This window comes from Diplotaxodon limnothrissa, linkage group LG20 (genome assembly GCF_057381915.1).
Source record: "Diplotaxodon limnothrissa isolate DT_005_m linkage group LG20, D_limnothrissa_male_GT1.1, whole genome shotgun sequence".
NCBI lineage: Eukaryota > Metazoa > Chordata > Actinopteri > Cichliformes > Cichlidae > Diplotaxodon > Diplotaxodon limnothrissa.
This window is the reverse complement of record NC_140615.1, coordinates 3167366-3187337: the sequence shown is the minus strand read 5'-3', so window position 1 is coordinate 3187337 and position 19972 is coordinate 3167366. Positions and strand designations below refer to the sequence as shown.

Genomic DNA, 19972 nt, shown 5'->3' with positions numbered 1-19972 from the left:
TCTCGATGCACTGCACCACACCGCTGCGGTCTTACAGTGGTACCTGTGGCCACATGTGCAGCATACTTGCTGGTCGGAGGTATGCGGAGCAGGTCTCCTTTATAACAAGCCGTGTACCCTGAAAGCTCAAAGCCCTGCCATGTCACCGACTACCTCTGGCTTACCCCACCCTTCTCCAGCATTTACCTCTGGCCTGTTAAAAATGATATCAGCTCATGGAGGGCAAGCATTAGCATTTGCATTTTATTGGAGGAACAGAGATTTAGAGCAGAGGATATATCAGCTCTGAGCAGACAGAATTAGTTAACAATGCATTACCTGCCTTTTATGGCAGCTATAACTCTTTCCCCCTGGTGGGGAGAGGAGATGAAGGGAGGAGTGTTGGGGAGGGGATGTGAAGGGGTGGTGGTGGCGGTGAAGGGGAAACACAGCCAGCAGTAGGTTGGTGGTGAGAGCTGTGGAGCAGCACATGGGTGGGGGGGCATTTAGAAGGAAGAAGCTTTGTCTGTGGTGCTTTACTGCGCATTAAGTGTGATGGGCACCCAAATTAGAGCATCACGCCGCAATCACCTTCACACAGATCAGTGCGCTTCGAGACAACGCCGATGCAGTCGTCGCCGCAGACATTTTTATCTGATTGGATCAAGGAGGCGCAGCTGTGTCTACATGATCACAGCACAAGTAAAGGCCACATCAAATTACACCGGCCTGTGTGATACTTGTGACTCACGACGCTTTGTCTTTTTTCCCACAATTTTTCGTAGTTTTGCTGAGACTGACAGAGGAAGGTGAATCTTTCCTCTTTTTGTGCTCACGTTATCTCCACGAGCGCATGTTTATTTGTTTGTGGCATCCCTGAGCAAGCTGTAACTCTGATGAGGCCCCACTGCTGCAGTCCCTTTCCTCACCACAGCTGCACAGTAGCTCCCCCGACGCTCATTTTGTGCAGTGTGCAGCAAGACGGCCCACCTCTGCTGTGGACAGTACCCTGTGGAACTCATTTGCACTAGAAGTTACTAGCGGGGGGAAGTATGTTTGAAGTGCAGAGAGGCTGCTGCGAATAAATAAATACATTTACACCAGAATATGATTCCCATGGCAAAAAACAGCGTTAAGGGTTTTATAAATTTTATATATTACAAATGTCAAGTTGTACTTCTTTGCAGCGTCAAAAATCTGTGTCCTGAAAAGCCAACACTTTTTAAGCATTTCAAGCTTTGATGGAGCTTTACACTTACATCCTTCTGATCAAATACCCTCTACGCCGCCTTTACTTTGTACTGCATTTGCCACACATAGTCACCAGAGCCTCTTGTTAATGCACAGTGTCTTTCCCAACCAAACCCATACTGGCCTGGGTTTGTGAGCAGACAGCTCCAGGCTCCATAAAACAGCCTCCCTCTCTTTGCCCAGCTTAATGGTCCCAGGGGCTGGATATTTACTAGTGACCTTTGCATTCCATTTGGAGTGTAAAAGCCTTTTTGCAAGGAAAATTCCATCACTTTAGACGTAGCCAAGCAGCACAGTGTGTGTGTGTGTGTGTGTGTGTGTGTGTGTGTGTGTGTGTGTGTGTGTGTGTGTGTGTGTGTGTGTGCATGTAAAAAAGAGTTGCTATAAAGGGCAGCAAGAAAGAAAAAGATGGTGGTGCGAGAAGAACAAGACTACACCTTCACTGCGGTTTATGACTAATCTTGCAGCTGGTCCGTATAGGAGCGACATTATTCTTACCTTATATTATATACCTTTTTTTTTTTTTTAATAAAAATTAACAACTCGTATTGTAATGCACTTAGTTATTTCATAATTTGTTATGGTTGCCAGATAAAGGGAATTATAATTTGTTCTCACATGCTTAGAGTCTGGTTTTAGCATAGCTTCAACTCCCTGCTTGTGTTTTTCTTTGAGTTTCAAGTAGAAGAAAAAAAACCCACATATTGCAGCGATGCATATTTGTTTTTATGGCTGCATCATGAAATTGAAGTGGATTGCTTCAGTGGCCTAAGGGTTTAAGGCACCAACCATGAATGAGCCATAATAACTGAAGTTTCTATCTAACCTTTATTGTGTGCTATTCCTTCATCTGTCTTTCTTGAACATTAATATGAGCACCAAAACAAAAATGACTAATTGTATTGGATTTTTGTTTTATGTGTTGTGAGCCACTTTAGATATAGATAAAGTATCTTAATTTAATTTAACAGATGTTTTAATCAGCTCTATGAGTTGGGGAGATATGGATGGCTTCAGCAGAAATGGTAAACACACTGTGAATCCCTGGACCTCAAAAAGCTGCATAAAAATCCATAAACACCCATTTATGACTTGTTCATGTGAGCAACTTTAAGAGTTTGAACTGTGAATGACTTGCATAAAAATACCTTTACTTTTGGATTGCTATTGATTAACAGCACCATCTGCTGGGGAAGAGCAGCCATTGCGCTTTAAACCTTTAACGGATAAAAAGTCGTTTCACTTTGAAAAGAAACAAGCCCATGTAATGATACCCATCATATGTTATCCGGCCAAGATGGTGATTTTCCCTCAGGTAGGAAACTTCCAGATATTAAGTTACAGTTTGCCTCCATAACAGTTCTTACGAATTATATTCAAGAAATTTCTAGTATTATTTTCTGACTTAAATGCTTTGTGAATGGAATATTCAGTCTAAAATGAAACCGACAGCAACTTTAACACTGAAAATGTTTATTAAAGGGTGCTACTGTACACATACTCACAACATTTCATTCACACAAGAAATAGTCTACATTTTAAAAATTCTGCACTGGCAAAAAAATAAAAGAAAATAAAAAATAATAATTCAGGAACCGAATACTTGTTATTAAAGGAATCGACACCAGAAGGATCATCTAAGTTAATATCAAGGGACATAATTTGTGTATGGTACATATGAAAAGGGGAGAGGTGCACAGCCTTCATTCACAATGCCAATTAAAGCTAAAAACATTGATAAAAAAAAAAAATTAAATCAAAAATAAAACAGATTTTATTCGGTAGACACGAAACATTTGGTCCCAAGAGTCCACGCTGGAGCACAACAGATCAAACTGCAAAGCTGACATCCATCTAGTGTATAAAAGCTTGGAGGTGCTTTTCAGGTCCCAGAAAAGAAAGAGAAAAAAAATGTAAGTAAAATAAAAGAAATCTTAAGCTAAGAACAAATAGAGTCAACACAAGAGAACCCAGGATGTGACCAATTCAGTTCAAAGCTTGCTTTAATGTTTGAAATTATGGCAATGTCAATAACCATTTAACATAAAAATCAAAAGATGACTAACAACAACTATTAAAACCACAGGGTTGTCATAGGGATTGGTCACACATTCAAGGTTTACATCTTTTGGCCACAAGGTGGCAGACCCTAATGACAGGCACAACCCTGGCTTCATTTCACTTGGATACATAGAAGATTGTCAGACTTGAACACACAAAAACCCCAAAACAAACAAACAAAACAAAAACGCTTATTTAAAAGGGAAAAAAAAAAAATGTGCATAATTGGTTTTACTGTCCTTTGGGTTAGCTGTTGATGTGGTAATGTATATTTGTATAGACCGGTATATTTGAACGTGAAAATAAAACTTTGTTATTTAAAAAAAAAAAAAAACCCACCCACACACAAGACAAAAAACAACCCACCACTACATTATGAATTACATTATGAAAAAACTGAGTAAATCCATCCTGGCAGGCTTTACAGCAAGACAAATGAGAAACCTATGATATCGAAGTTTTTCCTTTTAAAAGGAAGCGATTATGCAGTCAGGAAAGTGCGGCGGCGGCTTCCTGACTTTAAAAAATAAAAAATGTTTCCATCTTTGTGGTGTCAGCTGGGTTCTTAAAAAGAAGAGGTACACCGTTTATAGCAAATTAAAAGTTGTGAACCCACAATGGAACACACTCTGGGTTAACACAGCCTTTACCAACTCTGATTTTCAACACTAACATAATCGTATCCTGTAAGCACTAAAACAATGTGTTAAATTTTTTTTTTTTTTTTTGAAGAAAGTAAAGAATACAAAGACAGAATAGTATAAACTCTCCCCAGTAGCATATCACCCATGTCAACTACAGCTTCTCCTCCTGAATGATGGATCCTTTTTAGTAGTCTGGGCCCGTGTGCTCCAATGAGGCTTGGATGGAGATAACACAGTGTCCAAAATTTGTGTGTGTCATTGCTGGACATGGTAAAAATTGAAGGTTGGGAGTTTAGGATGTGAAAAATGTCCGACTCAAGGTTGTCCCTGCAGTGAAGAGGTCCCGTTTCCTCCTGAGGCGATACACTCACGCACTGACTGCATCCTTCTCCTTCTTGTCACTGTCTTCATGCCAGGTGAGACGTTCCTCATAGAAGGCTATGACAATCTGTGGGCACTTATGATTGGCCTCCTTTGCGAGCACGAGATCAGCCTCATCAGAGTCTTTCCTGGAAAGAGAAAGTTTAAAATTACCGCTTGGGTTTGTGTCTTTGCACAACCAAGATATAATATCTCCGTTTTCAAAACACTTGCAACATGCAAATTTTGTCCAACTAGTTAAAATGTAGCATAAGATTTCACACATTACATTAATTACATGGAGTGCATTTAAATTCCATCTGCTGCAAGTGATTTTTAAAATAACTTACAAGAAATTAAAAGAAAAAGAAATTTGAACTGTACAGCTTTCTGTGATAAATTAAACTACTATTAAACTACTACAACTATTATCTGACATTAACCCTTAAACGGGGCTTGACCAAGGATGAACAACAGTGTACTACCCTTATCCCTCAAGATAATATGCAATTACATACCATAGGCCAGCTAAGCTATAAATGCTGCTAAAGGCAATTTACAAATAGAAATATCAGAGTGTAAGAAGAATTATGTCAGTACAGCCTGCATACAGCAGAAGAACTGCCTGCATCTGAATGGTTGTGCATATAAGAAGATTTCTAACACTAGGTGCATTTATTGATCGATTTCACACAAAAACTAAAGGCAAAATTAAATCAAGACTTTCAGAACCTACCACTTCATAAGAAACATGAGGTCTCCACACGAGTCTGTTGCTCCAATGATCTTCTCCGGCTCAAGTCCTCTCTCAAAGCCGCGTGCGACTAGAATGTCATCCTGAAAGACCCCGAACAAAATTACTTTAGAAATCTGGATTTTGTATTAAACTCTTGAATTTACACCAGCTGTCTTTAAATGTAAACAGTCTCAGTTTCCACACACCTTAGATAAATGTGTTGTGCTAACTTAATGTCAAGTGAAAAAGGAAGCCAAATGCAGCACATTTCAAGTTCTAGACATCCTGCTTCTGCAGCCAAAAATAGTTCTTACCTCTTTTTTCTTCTTGGGCTTACTTCCACCTTCCTCGTCATCATCCGAGCTCCTCTTCTTTGAGCTGCTAGAATCTTTGGAGCGTCCAGAGGCGGCCGTGTTTGATTTGCTGGCCCCACTGCTGGGTGTGGAGGTCCCGCCACTGCTTTTCTTGTAGGTCTTCATGAATTCTGAAATAAGCTCAGGGCAATCCAAATTTTTCTCTGGTTCCCATGTGTTGTGCTTGCTGAGAAAGAGCACAGAACAGAAAAATCAGTGCAGCCTTAATGCACCAGTTTGGATTGGAAACTGCAAGATATGCTAAAAAATTTGATATCTTGCAATGTTTAAAACACTATAATCTAATGTTCCTTTCATGGTCATTACTGTGCTTTAGATGACAGCATCTGTGTCTAAGAGAGCTGTTCTGTTGTGCACTGGGTGCATCTTGGACCCGAGTGTTAGAATAGCAATCTCCAATAACCTACCTACTCCAAAATGTGACCAACTGTTTACAACATTTAATTTTAATAGAGATTCAAAAGATTTTTGACTATGGGAGCTATGACCGTTGTTAGTACATTTATTTAATTACTTACTCCGAGTATCCCTTCCACTTTAGGAAGAACTCAACCCTTCCTTTCACCACCCTCCTGTCCAGCACTTTTTCCACAACATATTCTTCCTCATCAGAGGATGAAGACTCTTCTCCGCGAGACTTTTTGCCCATGGTAAAGTTTGGTGCTTAACACAACGCGGTTGCAGGTGACACTTCCCTGTTTAGAAAGAACGGAAAAGCTCGCGTTAAAGATATTTGAGTTTTGATCGCTCTCCCACTAGCTCTAGTTAATAAAAAAAAAACGCACCAATTTTTAAAAAGAATAATGGCTACACAGCCACATCACTCCAATCGCAAAGCAGCTACAAATTACAGATCGGTAACACTTTAACATTAGCTAATTAGCCACAGCTAGCAAGATTGTTATCATATTTCAACGAGGCTTAATATCGTTATAGTTTGTTTAATTGCAACATGCAACGTTAAAAAGACCAACTAAACAGTGCAGCTAAATATCCAGATCGCAATCTACTCGCTAAATCGGTGAAAAGTCGGTCACTGTTACTACAAAAACGTACAAATAGCAAGGACGACGGCTACTAGCTGAATGGCGCTAGCAGCAAAGCAAATGAAAACTTGCTACAGCAGGTAGCCTGCAAGCAACCGCTAAATCGAGCTAAACTACTATGCTATCAAACCATGCGCCCATATCTACAGCGGCATGAAATTGCAAAAAATAGTGTCTTACTCTTCTGGAGGTCCCAACCGTCGATCTGTACCCGTCAAACCCTGTCTTTGTGGAGGAGCGGCGAGGCCAACCTTTCAGCTACTTTAGCAGCTAGCACAACACACACACACATACACACAAAGGTGCTGTGCGCAAAAAAGCGCGCGTTAAAGCGCACAATAACTGACCCGCCCCTCAGTCAGCTGATGATCTTCATATAAAGTGGTTGAATGTGCTTCTATCGTGTTTTTAAGTTTATTCTGTAACAATTTGGATTTTTTTTTTTATCTTAATACGTGTGCACTCTGTATAGAAAATATTTTTCTTTGATAAGAAGGTGTGTATGTTAATGTGGGAGGTAGGGCTATTGCTGTACAAGGCTGCTGTGCTTCCGCCCACAAATCAAAAAAAGGAATCATTTACGGTTCGTATGATGTTTAATCTAAAAAACTGACCATCTTCCTTGTGTTTTCCAGGAACATAACTTAGCGAGCTGTGCCCACTGTATGCTTACTGACTTAAAGCCGTTATACACGACAGACTCGATACCTTCTTCAAATTTTCCTTTTCACATACAACAACCGTAATCCATTTTTTCATTGTCATCATTGTACACCAGGTGATTGGATGTTGGTAATGATTGATTCTATATGGCCCAATCAAAATTGAATCACTGCGGACGACAAACTGCAGCGGGAATAGCTGCCCAATTGCCGTGCGACAGGGGCGGTACCGTTGCTATTTATTGTACTGTTGAATAGCAGGCTACGCTCGTCTGACGCAGATCTCGGCTCTTCGCAAGTTACACAACACGTCTTCAAGGCTAAATCTGCAACATGTCGAGAGAGAGTGTGAGTACTGGGCTCGGGACTACTGCTCTGTTATTGCATGCGTTGTTTTATGTTAGAGAAGGTAGGAAATATGAAGTTGCGGCATGCTTTTGATTCGTAGTACAGTCTCCGGTTTGGGTCGTAGCTGTATTGAAACGCCGCCATTTTATAGCAGCCAGGCCTCGTGGCCTTTTGTTCCTGCGGGTGAGCTGCAGTGGAAATTTAGGACTTTGAATCAACATTTACGATGGGAAATCACGCTTAAATGCAACACTCATTTAAATCACGGCTTACTCTGACAAATAAGTACTTAAAATATTTGCCCTATTCGCTGGTCTTTCAGCGGCTTTGCTAACGTTAATGGCGGCGGTGTGTCCCTCCTCCACACGCCCTGAATATAAATAAGGGGAGCAGGGAAGGATGTATGTAGACGGTGAACAGCATTAATTAATACTACTATCACATTAAAGTTATGGTTGTATTACATTAAAGCCGACATTGGAGAAGCTAATCAGATGTTATTGCATTGCTTTGTCTATTGTATAGGTCCCACGTGAGCCAGAGCAGCTCCGCAAGCTGTTCATCGGAGGCTTGAGCTTCGAGACGACAGACGAAAGCCTGCGTGCTCATTTTGAGCAATGGGGGACTCTTACAGACTGCGTGGTAAGTCGGGTTTCATTAAAGATGTAGTCATGATGTTTCAGTGGTCATGGTTTTGCAATAATGTAGAGCACGTTGGTTACTGGCTAATCCAAAAGCATTTGTCTTTCAGGTCATGAGGGACCCCAACAGCAAGAGATCCAGGGGTTTTGGCTTTGTAACATATTCATCAGTGCAGGAAGTTGATGCTGCCATGTCAGCCCGTCCCCATAAGGTCGATGGAAGAGTGGTAGAACCGAAACGAGCTGTTTCCAGGGAGGTGTGTAACAACTGGATGAGGTGCAATTGTTCTTGCATTCAAAAGGCGCATAACAATAACAAATGTCTTTGATTCCAGGACTCAAACCGACCAGGAGCCCACATAACTGTGAAAAAGATCTTTGTTGGAGGCATCAAAGAAGACACAGAGGAGTCACACCTGAGGGATTATTTCCAGCAGTTTGGCAAAATAGAGGTCATTGATATCATGACTGACCGCAACACTGGGAAGAAGAGGGGCTTTGCCTTTGTTACGTTTGACGACCACGATTCAGTTGATCGGATTGTCAGTAAGTGCAGAAGTTGACTTTTTTCCCCCAGACTGTTTTGTCAGACTTTTGATTGTTGGCTAGCTTGTTTACAAAAAATTCTCTCCACAGTCCAGAAATACCACACTATCAACTCTCACAACTGTGAGGTGAGGAAGGCCCTCACAAAGCAGGAAATGCAGAGTGCAGGAATGGGTATGGGAATGAGAGGAGGTCGCAACACTGGTGGCAGGCCCTATGATTACGACCGGGGCTTCAATCAAGGTACGGCTTATTTTGTTGATAGTGGAGTGATTGTTATACTGTGCGATAGCAAACCATATGATTATCTTATTTAGGTGGCAGGGGGCGATATGGAGATGGTCCTTACAATTGCAACGGGGGTGATGGTGGTGAGCATGGTTTTGTCGTGTCTTCCTATTTTCTTTGCATTTCTTAAATTCCACAGTGTATTTTAAGGCTGTCTTATATTTTTAGGCTATGGAGGTGGACCTGGTGGTCCTGGTGGCTATAATGGAGGTAACCGTGGTTACAATCAGGGCTACAACCAGGGTGGTGGATATGGAGGAAACGGTTATGACAGCAATGGTTATGGTAAGATAATGCCATTACACTGCCTTTTACTAGAATTGTAACTTGCTTGAGGTTGACCAATCCTACAAACTCTGTAATCACAGGCAATTGTGGTGGTGGTGGAGGCGGCGGTGGCGGCAATAACTACAACAACATGGGCCACTACGACCCCCAGGCCTCTAACTTTGGCCCCATGAAGGGCAACTTTGGTGGTGGCGGCGGCGGCGGCAGGAACTTTGGTATGAGTTCCCAGACTTCACAAGTAGATGCTTTTATGTATGCTGACCTCTTGTTTTGACTTTGTTTTTTTTGCTTCCAGGTGGATACGGAGGCTCAAACAACAGCGGCTATGGTGGACGTCCAGGACGATTTTAAAATGACAAAGTGGTAAGAGCTTGAGAGCATGCCTTAAGAGTCTCTCTTTTTTTTTTAATGTAAAACAACAGCTTGTGGTGAGCAGGGAATCATTGAGTGCAGATAACCTTTAAACAAATTCACTCTGGATGTCAGGTCACAAAGTCAGTGCACAGTTAACAATGTTGTTCCGTATTGTTCAACAGGACTGAGTACTTAGGAGAGGAGAGCAAGGAGAGGAGAGCAAGCGAAGTGACAGGGCAACTGCAGGTTTACCTCCTAAATCTGCTCAGCCTATGAGTTGTGGCAGGTTACAGCTGCTGCAAGAAGAGATGTACAGTAGATAAATCATGGAGGGCCTTCATTTAAACATTTTGTCTTATGTTTTTCTTTTTTCGTCAATTGTGTTAATGGAAAGCAAGCATTCCAATGAGGTTTTGTGTAGATCTTCAAGTCTGGTTTTTATTTGTAACTGCATCAAATCAAGCTGAAATAAACACCTTTCAGTTTTTTTAACAGTCTCGTTAGCCTTTTCAGTGGTTTTGGGAAAGGGAGGGTTTACTATTAGGTGAAAATGGGTTCAGCCATATACATCACAAGGTGGCCGGGGAAAGTCAATATCAGTGTCTCCTACATGCTGGCTCAGGTCAGTGCATATGCAATACTGGTTAAAGGGCGGGCAAAGAAATGGTGCGCAAATGCCATCATCAGAAAAAGCCCATCACTTTGGTACAAGCTCTGCCCTGATTTCTGCAAAGATCACCTGGAGAATGCTAGCTTACATGCAAAGTCTATGAGGCTAGCCATGGAAGCAAGCTGAGGGAGAGAAGTAGCAAAACCATCGCCAGGATCATTGAAGCAGGGGAGAGTGAGAACAGAGGCCTGAGTCTAGCAGGCAGCAGCTACCAAAAGGCTTAAGTGCTGTTTGTAGGTAAGACCAGACTTCTCAACTACTGATGGTATATCTTGCATTTTGTCATGTAGCTGGTAGTGAGATATGTAGCCCAGTAATAATTTAATCAAGTTTTATGACCATTCTACTATTTGACTTAATTTGGCCTCCAATTGTGCATTGAGGCCCAAACATATTGCATGCTATGAAATGAGCAAATATTTTGTATTTTTGGGGTATTGTTTTACTTACAGTATTTCTATTTTGTAGGTAGGTAAGGTAACGAGACATGGACCCCAAAACCTGGCCTCATTTCTGTGACAATGGTTTTTGCCAGGTACTAACATTACTACTTCTAGACACATCTATTTTTTTTTTTTTTTTAAATAATACATTTGAATTAATGTAGTTTTCTCTTCTCCCCACAGGTTGGCTGAAAATTCATGCTGGTGCTCAAAATATTTTAAGAAGGCTGCTGTGCAGATTTTATTTTTTTTAACCTTTTTTTTTAATAAAGTGTTTGTATAAAAACAAATCTCTGGTTTCATTCATTAAAAGAACATGAACAGTGTCCATTAATACATTTATGTGAAGCTTAACGTCATTCTTATGACAACTTCCTGTGTGACTCGATCAAAGTCTGTACAATCGGGTCGAATGTTCTCCAGAGTAAGGAAACTACCCAATTCTTCAGCATGGCTCTCTCTTCTGCATTGTGTGAGGTACCAGATAAATTTTACCATCTGGTGTCTGCTGTAAAGAATATTCATCTATCGAGTATGGTTGTCCATCTTCATCTCGCAAATGAGAAAATACTTGGGTGTAAAGATCTGTAAGACGACATTTAACGAATGCCAAGCTGCGCTGGAACTCGAGCCTTTCTTGTGCCAGGTGTTCCCTTTGGGCCTGGAGCTGATTCAGTTCTCTTTCAAGGTGAATTATGCTTTCAAGCTTCCTCTTCCTGCAGTTCTGAGCTGCGACCTTGTTCTTCCCCCTTCGTCTAATGTCCCTGACCAGTGCTAGTTGAGCATCTGTCAGAGTATACTGTGTCAGGAGCTCATTGAAGTCATCGACAGGTAGATTGATAATCTTATCCATGGGGAAGGGGATCTTCAAAGCTAAGGCCCGCCGCTCATCTCTGCTCAGGGGAGGGGTAGAGATGCTTCCTTGGGGTTTTATGTACATGTTAAGGTGTGAGCTTCCTCTGCTGGACATTGCAGAATCATTGTATAGGTCACTCAAGGCTGCAGCTGAACCCTGGTGTTTCATTGATCGAGGAGTTGGAGTACTTGGCTGTGGCTGAGATAAAATGGGTTGGGCTGAAAAATAAGATGGATGTGCACCTGAGTGTAAATATGAGTGAGTATGATTCTGGTAATCCGCTGCGTAATGGAGGTGGGATCTTCTTGTGTGCTCAGTCATGCTGTCTGGTTCGCCATCACTATATGCCATTCCTGTGTCTACGCTTTGGTAACCTGGTGCGCCACCAACAGGATTATCTGGAGAGGCCAAAGGTGGACTGGAACCCAGTGACAGACCAGAGTCGGACTCCAGGTCATCACCGGAGCGAGTGTGTGCATTTTGTCCATGTACAGTCCACTGCATGTGCCCACGTAGTCCCTGAGTGAGACACGCATTGGTTCTCCTGTGCCCTTGATTGACACCTGACATATTTGTTTGCTCCCTAAGGGGCACAAAAGATTGCTGTGGGTGAGAGGAGATCGGGAGTATTCTCTGATTGAGCTGAGGTTCAGAGTTTCCATACATTGTTTCTGTGGAGGTGCCTAGACGATGACAGGTAGGCACCTCTTCGGAATAAAATCCATTGTAAGCCTCAGCGGTTCTCAGCTCACAAGCAGCAGGGGGCTCCGAGTGGGGCTGAGCCATCCCATACTCTCCCACAGAAGCCATGGGCTCCATGGTTTGGTACTGTGTTGTCTCATAGGGGTTTTCAGTAGGGACTTCGAACTCCTGTAAGACAAACACCCACTCATGACTGACAGGTTCAAAGATATGTCACACTCACAACAGTGAAATGACTAAAACCAATTAAATTTAAATAAGACCCCATGAGACAATCATTGTCTGTTTTTTTAAAGTTTATCTGGTTTGCTATACAAGAAAGTTTGCCCCCACTTCAACCTACCACCCATAGAATATGAAGGGCTCTTAAAGATGTGATCAGGTTCCACCTGGAAACAGAACGGCTATTGTGCAGTACAGGCGGCCACTAGCAATACACAGCATGCCCCCTTTCACAATCCTCCTATCCTGCCATCACTCAAATAGACCATTGTTGCCCATCTCACCTGGATGTATATTAGTTTTTCAACAAGTGTCACATGAAATTTGTTCAAACAAAGATATTCTGTCATCTATGAATCACATTAGTCCTACTTTCAACTAGACACAGAGAATAACGTCCGTGTGTTACAATGAGAAAAGACGCACACTTGTTCCTGTAGTGAGAGGGTTATTATTTATTTTCTTAACCCACGGAGTTGCAGTGGGATCCTTATATTGCTTGCTATGCCACTGACTACAACACAGCCTCAACAAAATATATTTTCCTTCCTCAGAGCTAAACAGCTGGCAGAGGATTTTTTTCATTGAAGCAGCACTTTCTCCAAATATACCTTTGGCGACTGTGGCCAACGAGCTCAATTTGAATTCATCTTTCCACAGCACTTGTTTTAAGAACAACTCTGGCTTTTCCAGATGTTGCTCTGTACATTATAGACACTGAGTTGAGACATTGTGATGAGGTTGCAGGTAATGCTTCCTTCCTGATGACTCTGCCAAGGCCCTTTTTTAAACACTGTAAGTGTAATGCTGCACCACCACTCCTGCAACAGCTAAGCTTGCACTCTCTTCAGAGTCATACGGGAATTTTGTACTCAATAGAAGAGGCGTTCTAGCGGAAAGTTTTCACTTTCTTTTTTATTGCTCTACCTTTCACAGCTACTGTAAATCCCTAAACACAGCTGTGGGCTTGACTTCCTCTGACATCTTTGTAGCTATCTGCTTGTAGACACTTAATAGCCCATACTGTTAAAGGTTACAGCTTGAGCTTGTATCAGCTACAGCTTAACAAATAAGTGAACCTGACTGTTCAGCTATTTTGGTCTTTTCTTGAGTTCAGATATCTCATCAGGTTCTTTTCACTTTAAACAACCAATTAATAAGAGAAGATAATCAAAGCAAAATAATGTGAGAGTTTCTGTTATATCATGTTCTCATTTATTTATTTATTCAGTGACTGATTTATTAAAATTAAACCCGAAACTCTATGATAATGTAACATAAAGAGTTGTGATGATGAAATCTACATCCGCAATGGGTAAAGTAAAATTTAGCATTGTTTTTTGCAGTGCTCCCAGTGTATTTGGTGCTATAGTTACCTGCAGCTCTGTGATGGCCATCAGCTCCTGCCAAGCCACATCCATCTCTGTGTCTTGAGGAGCTCCATGAGATCTCACTCCAGGGAAATTAGTTGGCATGGGCACTCCCCCACACAACTTGCCTGATGTGGCTGCTACCTTTTAGAAAAATAAGAATTTCTGATTTGTTTTGTGGATTTAAAAAAAATTATGTTTATATGGACCTATCTATTTTACATGTTGAGGTTTGTGTTTTCATGCCTTGTAGACAGACCTACCTCACAGGGTCTCCTCAGAGGGAGAACATAGTTGGCTGTGGAACACATTCAGGAGACGCTTTTGTTGCAAAAATTCAACCTGGCAGAGAAAGACAAGAGCATGTCATGAAAGAAATATTACACTGAAAAAGAAGGAAATTCAGAAAAAATTACAAACAACGCATTTACTCCATTGACTCGTGTGTACAGGCGAACCGTTTAGTCACACCACTCCTTCAAACACAAATTCCTGATGAGTCTTTAGCACATTACACATATGTGCTAAACAGACGACTGTTGGGGTGTTGTAAAGGTTCTGTTGGGCTACATAAAAGGTTCAGTTCAGTTGAGATGACTCCTCCCATCAGCTGTCTCAGGGTGCAGCTATGCCTACTGCTGATAAGACAATCTGCGGGAAAACAGCGTGCTCTATAAGAGTAACGGGGGCCTAGTGGCAGCTTTGGAAATGTTGGTGCAGGGCTAACATGCTTCCAGTAATGGTTCTCTCAACTCTTTTAATTAGGATAGACAGCATTGTGGTCATTTTTTATGTTTCATAGCTGTTTGCTCAGTCATTCAAAACCCAGTTAGGGTTCTGAATGGGACATCACTTCTGTTAGACCACTATAGTCTCTATCTGTTGACTGAGACTTTTTATATAACAATCTGTATCTGTGCTGACCCTGTTTAAAACACAAATACTGAAATTATAGTGGGAATATTCCTTGACATTGTGGTTGATGACTTAAGGCTTTTTTTGTGGGCGAAAATGATGATAATCATCTTATTTCATCCATGCGGTTGAAAGGTCATTTTTATGAATAAAAATAAGTATTTTTGAGCAAGCAGCAGTTTTTTCATCAATTAAAGAATGACATGAGATCCATTTGTCATCCTCACATCCTTATAGAAAGTGGTCAGGAAATTATACTACTAATTAAAATTAAATAATTTAAAATGAAAAAAGTTAGGCTGTGTCTGAGGTTCCGCAGATCACAGTTTATTTCTTTTAGATATAGCCTTCAAAGGATCTGCAATTCCCTGCATTAAATAATTTTACTTAGATAGTCCAAATGTGATATAATCTCATAGTTTTCTTCATCTGCTGGACTTTTCTTCATTTTCCTTTTTTTATTTGAATGAAACATCTAATATAATGTTTCTGACCTTCAAAATCAAACCACATGCATTTAACATGCAAAAAAAAAAAATGTTTGGAGAGTCTGAGTAAGTCTGTTTGCAATTGCGTAAATGTCCTGCAACATGGAATTATAAGTATCGTATTCTGCTTTATCCAGTCCTCTGTTGGTGGTGAGTTGCTTAAGGCTCCTTCATGTACAGAAGGAGTTTAAATTCAAGATTAAGAACTAAATGAAAAGCAAAAATATTATCTAAAATGTCAAAAACATAAAATCTAATAAAGAAAAACCTTTATTTTACTGTAAATGTATTCTTTATTGCTTCAATGAATGTTAGTTTTACCATTAATGCAATACACTCATAGCACTTTTTTATGTTAGGCTTTTTATAAATCGCAAAAAATATAAGTAGGAAAATTACAGCCTCCAAACGTCGCTTTGAAAAAGCTTTAAAAAAGCAAAGTCTAAAAAATCAACAAAAGGAAGATATGAATGAACTTACCTGAGCAACATTCTCTGCGACTTCAGCTGGTGATGAGTTTAAAAAAATCAGATGTGAAGAAGAATCCTGGAATTACAGGCAAGAAAAGTACTGAGTGCTGCTGTCGCGGTGTTACTCACTTTTAACAGATCACAAGAAGTAAAACACATGAGGCCTCCCGCTCTATCTCTTATTCAACTGTGAGTCTCTCTTTCTGTTCAGCTACACATACAGCCACCGGCATAAATGGGATGGCTCAGTGCAGACAAACGCAATCTTCCTGTAAAGCACCCACACCACAATTTTTTGCACTCTTGTATCCTTAATAGCACACTTGCACCCCAACCTCCAAATTTCCCTTTTGCCCACATGACAAACCACAAACCAACAGTCTGGCACATAACACGGCAATCATTCTGTCAGTCCACAGTGGAGTAGGTAGATGTTTACAAATATATATCTAAACAATGTAAGCAATTCTGATTCTAATTGTGTAATGACAATACACATAAAAGGATCCGATTAAACAACTAAATGTGAGAGAAAAACTAGCCGTATGATTATCTCTGTCCCGGCCAAACCGTACAAGAACAATGTCCTTTCAAATCCTCCCAAAGGAAAGGTATGAGGAGTGTGATGTGGAGCACCTGGAGTCAGAGCCGGCATTGCAGTGAGGGCCCTGTTAAAGCAGGGGTGGGCTTGAAGGCAGGATTGAGACTTAGTTTAGCAGAGATGGAATGCACACCCTCCAACAGGTAAGAAAGACTACATTGTTCCTCTATCTGGCAGAGCAACCGCCAAGGGAGAGAGAGGAGCCGGGGGAGAATGGAGGGGAGCGTGTCTTACATAGCAAGTGACCATTACAATCCTTAACAAAAAATCCCCTCATTGCCCTGATCTGCAGCACTGTGAACAGTGAATTCACAAAGGCTGTGTGTTATAGAGAAACTGCCCCATTGTGCAAAACTTTTCACACAATTCCCGATGATAGAGATGCATATTTATCGTGTTGTAGAGTAATTCATATTTATTGTGTTGTAGTGTGTGTACAGCACTGGCAGCCTCACAGTGACAATGATGATTTTGGAACCAATCTGGGCCATATTAAATATTTGGCATCTTTCTTCCTCTGTTGCAGACCCCTTGCCGCGTACATTGTGTACAACACAATGGTTAGATTCACTCGTTCATCGATGGCACCAAATCACTTGAAGCTGTTATTTCAGCTTCTGTGTCAGACGCATATGTTAATACTTTGTATAGGATTCAAGTATTTGTTAAAGCAAGCAGAAGTAAACACATGCTTGGAGAACTGCTCGCAGAATTTCTCAGAAATGTGAATCTGAAAACCGATGTCACAGTCATTTCTTTCCTCGAACTGTAGTCGCTGAATTAACTTGTTAAACAGAAAGCGGGAAAACACACACACACACACACACACACGCATGCACGCATGCACACGCACGTCTATCTATCATCGTACAAAACATTTTAAATGAAAATGAAAATTTTACACATCTGCACAAACATCCAGAGAAAAGTTGTAAATGTGATGATAACTACATTTGAGTTAATTAATGTAACATTAAATATACACTGATGGGCTACAGTTACAAATTTTATTCAGCTGTACATTCACAAGCTTTGGGAACATGGATGGTTTTGTATGGCCCAATATAATATCACATCCCACTGAGACATAAATCACAGTGTTTTCTCATTGTTCTAAGATGGAAAAACTAGGTGGCTGACTAAGTCAAGAAAGGTGAATGTCTACCAGGAATCAAAGAAGGGACTTCCCAACCCAAGTTCCTAGCACCCAGCCCCTGACTCAACCACTGCCACAGCATGCCAAAGAGCACCCTGTTATTACTGCAACCACAGTGGTTTTGAATCTGGACACAGTTCCCAGGTCAACGCCCACATTCCCTGTTTGTGTTTGTTTGCTTCAATTAGTCTTTGACATCTCTGCTTTCCAGCTTGCCTGAACCTTTCATGGCTGTCAGAGTTTACTTATTGTGTAGCTCAGTTCTCCAAACAACTGTGCTTAAAAAACAGGCCAGAGGTGCTGGCTGGGAACTGCCCACAGTTGAGTCGCTCAGGCTTAGATTTGCTTCATGTGTGTTACGTTTTGTATTGACGCTAATCTGAAATGATTTGTCTGCTGTTCTTTATGTGGTCGTTAAAATGTTCATTAAAAATTAAGGATTTGTGGTATCTCTGGTTTTTTTGTAGTATTCAGAAAGCTTTAGCAAACATGAGTGGGAAAAACCGCCTCATGACCAAAAAAAAAAAAAAAAAAAAAATGGATGTGTGCAATGGGTTGTGGTATCAAAAGGGGAATATTTTTGGAGGCAGTTTCTGGGAAGGGAAAAAAATAGAGAGGGCAGTTTAAGTTTTTTCTTTTTTTATATTGATTGAGAAAAAACTAAAAAGCTAAAAATTACAAAAGGGGTGACATGTATCAGGTAATGTGTGCAGCCGTTAGTGGGAATATGCAGATCGGTATCTGACTGAAAATGCAACCCATGTTATAGGATGTTGTTACACAGGTATCGCTGATACCGATGTGGCAGACAGAATGAAAAAATGTGCATGAAAGTTGAAAGATTAATAATCGTTTTGGAAATTAACTGGAAGCGCAATGGTCTGTCGTTCACACAGCATCAGTAGCTCTGTTTGTCACGATTGTCACACATTACCAGACATAAGAACGAGAAAATGAGGAACCTGAACATGCAGCATCATTCTTCTGAATGTCTCAATAGTGCCTGTGCTTATCTCAAGATGTTCAGATAAAGATAATGTTTTGCAACAGCAGTATTGCGTTGCCTGATTATTTATTGAGAGCCTCTTTTATTTTTGTGCGTGTTTCTCAAAAAAAAAGTTGACATGCCCTGTACAGTGTGAACTAACAGCGAATGCAATGTGTTGCAGTTTTTGTACACATCTATATTTGACTGAAAACGTTACAAAAACGACATAGTTTCAAGTACTAAACCCGAGAAATGTTACTGCTGAAGAATACAAAGCAACGCTTTTCCAAAAATATCTCGACGGGGTGTTGCATCACCGGGTCTCTTCAAGAGATTCTTCAAGCTCTTGGGAACGGAGGGGATGAATTGCTTTTCTATTCTTACTTCATATATGATTCCATTTGCTCAATTGCTTGGAGCCTCCTTTGTGTTATTCTTTGTTTAATAATACAGTAAGTATTTTATGTGCCATGTATGGACAAGCAGGCCAGTTTAGCAACTGTACTCTTTTACTATGGAGCCATGCTTTTGTAATAGTTGCTGAATGTGATTTGGCATTGTCTTGCTGAAATAAACAAGATGTACCTGAAAAACGGAGCTGCACTGGCCGTATATGTTTCTCCAAAACCTGCATATATCTATTTGAACTGTGTGCTGATAACAAGCAGAAAGAAAATGGTGCACATTGCTGTTTCTGGATTTTTTTTTAAATTTATTTATTTTTTTGAATGGTAGTATGTTAACTTCCATTTTTTGGATGCACAACAAGCTGACTTTACTGGAAATGTTTTTTCAAAAGTCTCTCCAAGCACATCCAGTGATATCCACTGCAGAATGTCATTTTTAATATTGGCCTTTCTCTGAGTTTTCTGATTCTTTTATATGATCTCTACCATGGTAGAAGATGAGATATACAAATTCTTAAACAAAAGAAATTCTCAAACTGTTGAAGCAAATGCCTACTGAGCCTCCACAGAGTGTTGAATCCATCTCCAGTTTTCATCTTAAACACTCAGACTCTCTGGGAGCATCTTCTATGTTGCTTACTTATTACCAATCTGTGTGAGTTGTGAGATATTCCATCTGTTTTTAAAAAATAAGCATAAGAGCATTTTTCATTTTTAACTTCTAATATTCGACTCATTATAATGTTTAAATTGGTTGCAATTTTCTTTTTATTTAGGCAGTGCATCACATTCCTCTGGAAACAGGTTGTGTATTCTTTCGGTCAATGTGCTCTTCAGAATGAAAGTCAAGTCTGGTTGATAATGAACACATATTGGGGGGGGGGCAGGGAAAGGAGGATGTTGGTTGGCGGAAGCTCTGTTTTACACCGATAAAAGGAGCACTTGATTCATAGGAAGGGAACTGCTAACTGCTGTGGTTGCTGGCATGTTGTGGCGAGAGGGAAACAGCCCATACTATTAAAATACTTCACTTTTATATAATGCAATGTTATTATTTTCTAGTTTTAATCTTTTACGTAAAAAAACACTGCTGATAATTTAAAAAA

The 19972-nt window shown here is 40.6% G+C and overlaps 3 protein-coding genes across 3 annotated transcripts; 1 reads left to right on the top strand and 2 right to left on the bottom strand.

The window, feature by feature from the left end:
• Positions 1-2766: 2766 nt before the first annotated feature.
• cbx5 (chromobox homolog 5 (HP1 alpha homolog, Drosophila)) lies at positions 2767-6736 on the bottom strand. Its single transcript, XM_085343926.1, has 5 exons — positions 6632-6736; positions 5924-6100; positions 5346-5571; positions 5032-5132; positions 2767-4444 (listed from the first exon to the last, which is right to left on the bottom strand). Exons 2-5 carry the CDS (start codon positions 6052-6054, stop codon positions 4303-4305), a joined length of 600 nt encoding a protein of 199 aa, XP_085200052.1. The 5' UTR covers positions 6055-6100; positions 6632-6736; the 3' UTR covers positions 2767-4302.
• Positions 6737-7374: 638 nt separating this feature from the next.
• Positions 7375-10935, top strand: hnrnpa1b (heterogeneous nuclear ribonucleoprotein A1b). Its single transcript, XM_085343925.1, has 11 exons — positions 7375-7461; positions 7987-8103; positions 8213-8359; positions 8438-8648; positions 8739-8891; positions 8966-9019; positions 9105-9221; positions 9305-9439; positions 9520-9587; positions 9761-10783; positions 10875-10935. Exons 1-9 carry the CDS (start codon positions 7447-7449, stop codon positions 9573-9575), a joined length of 1005 nt encoding a protein of 334 aa, XP_085200051.1. The 5' UTR covers positions 7375-7446; the 3' UTR covers positions 9576-9587; positions 9761-10783; positions 10875-10935.
• A 201-nt stretch (positions 10936-11136) lies between these two features.
• Positions 11137-14152, bottom strand: nfe2 (nuclear factor, erythroid 2). Its single transcript, XM_085344936.1, has 3 exons — positions 14105-14152; positions 13848-13985; positions 11137-12417 (listed from the first exon to the last, which is right to left on the bottom strand). The coding sequence occupies exons 1-3, from the start codon at positions 14150-14152 to the stop codon at positions 11137-11139; spliced, it is 1467 nt and encodes a 488-aa protein (XP_085201062.1).
• Positions 14153-19972: the final 5820 nt, after the last annotated feature.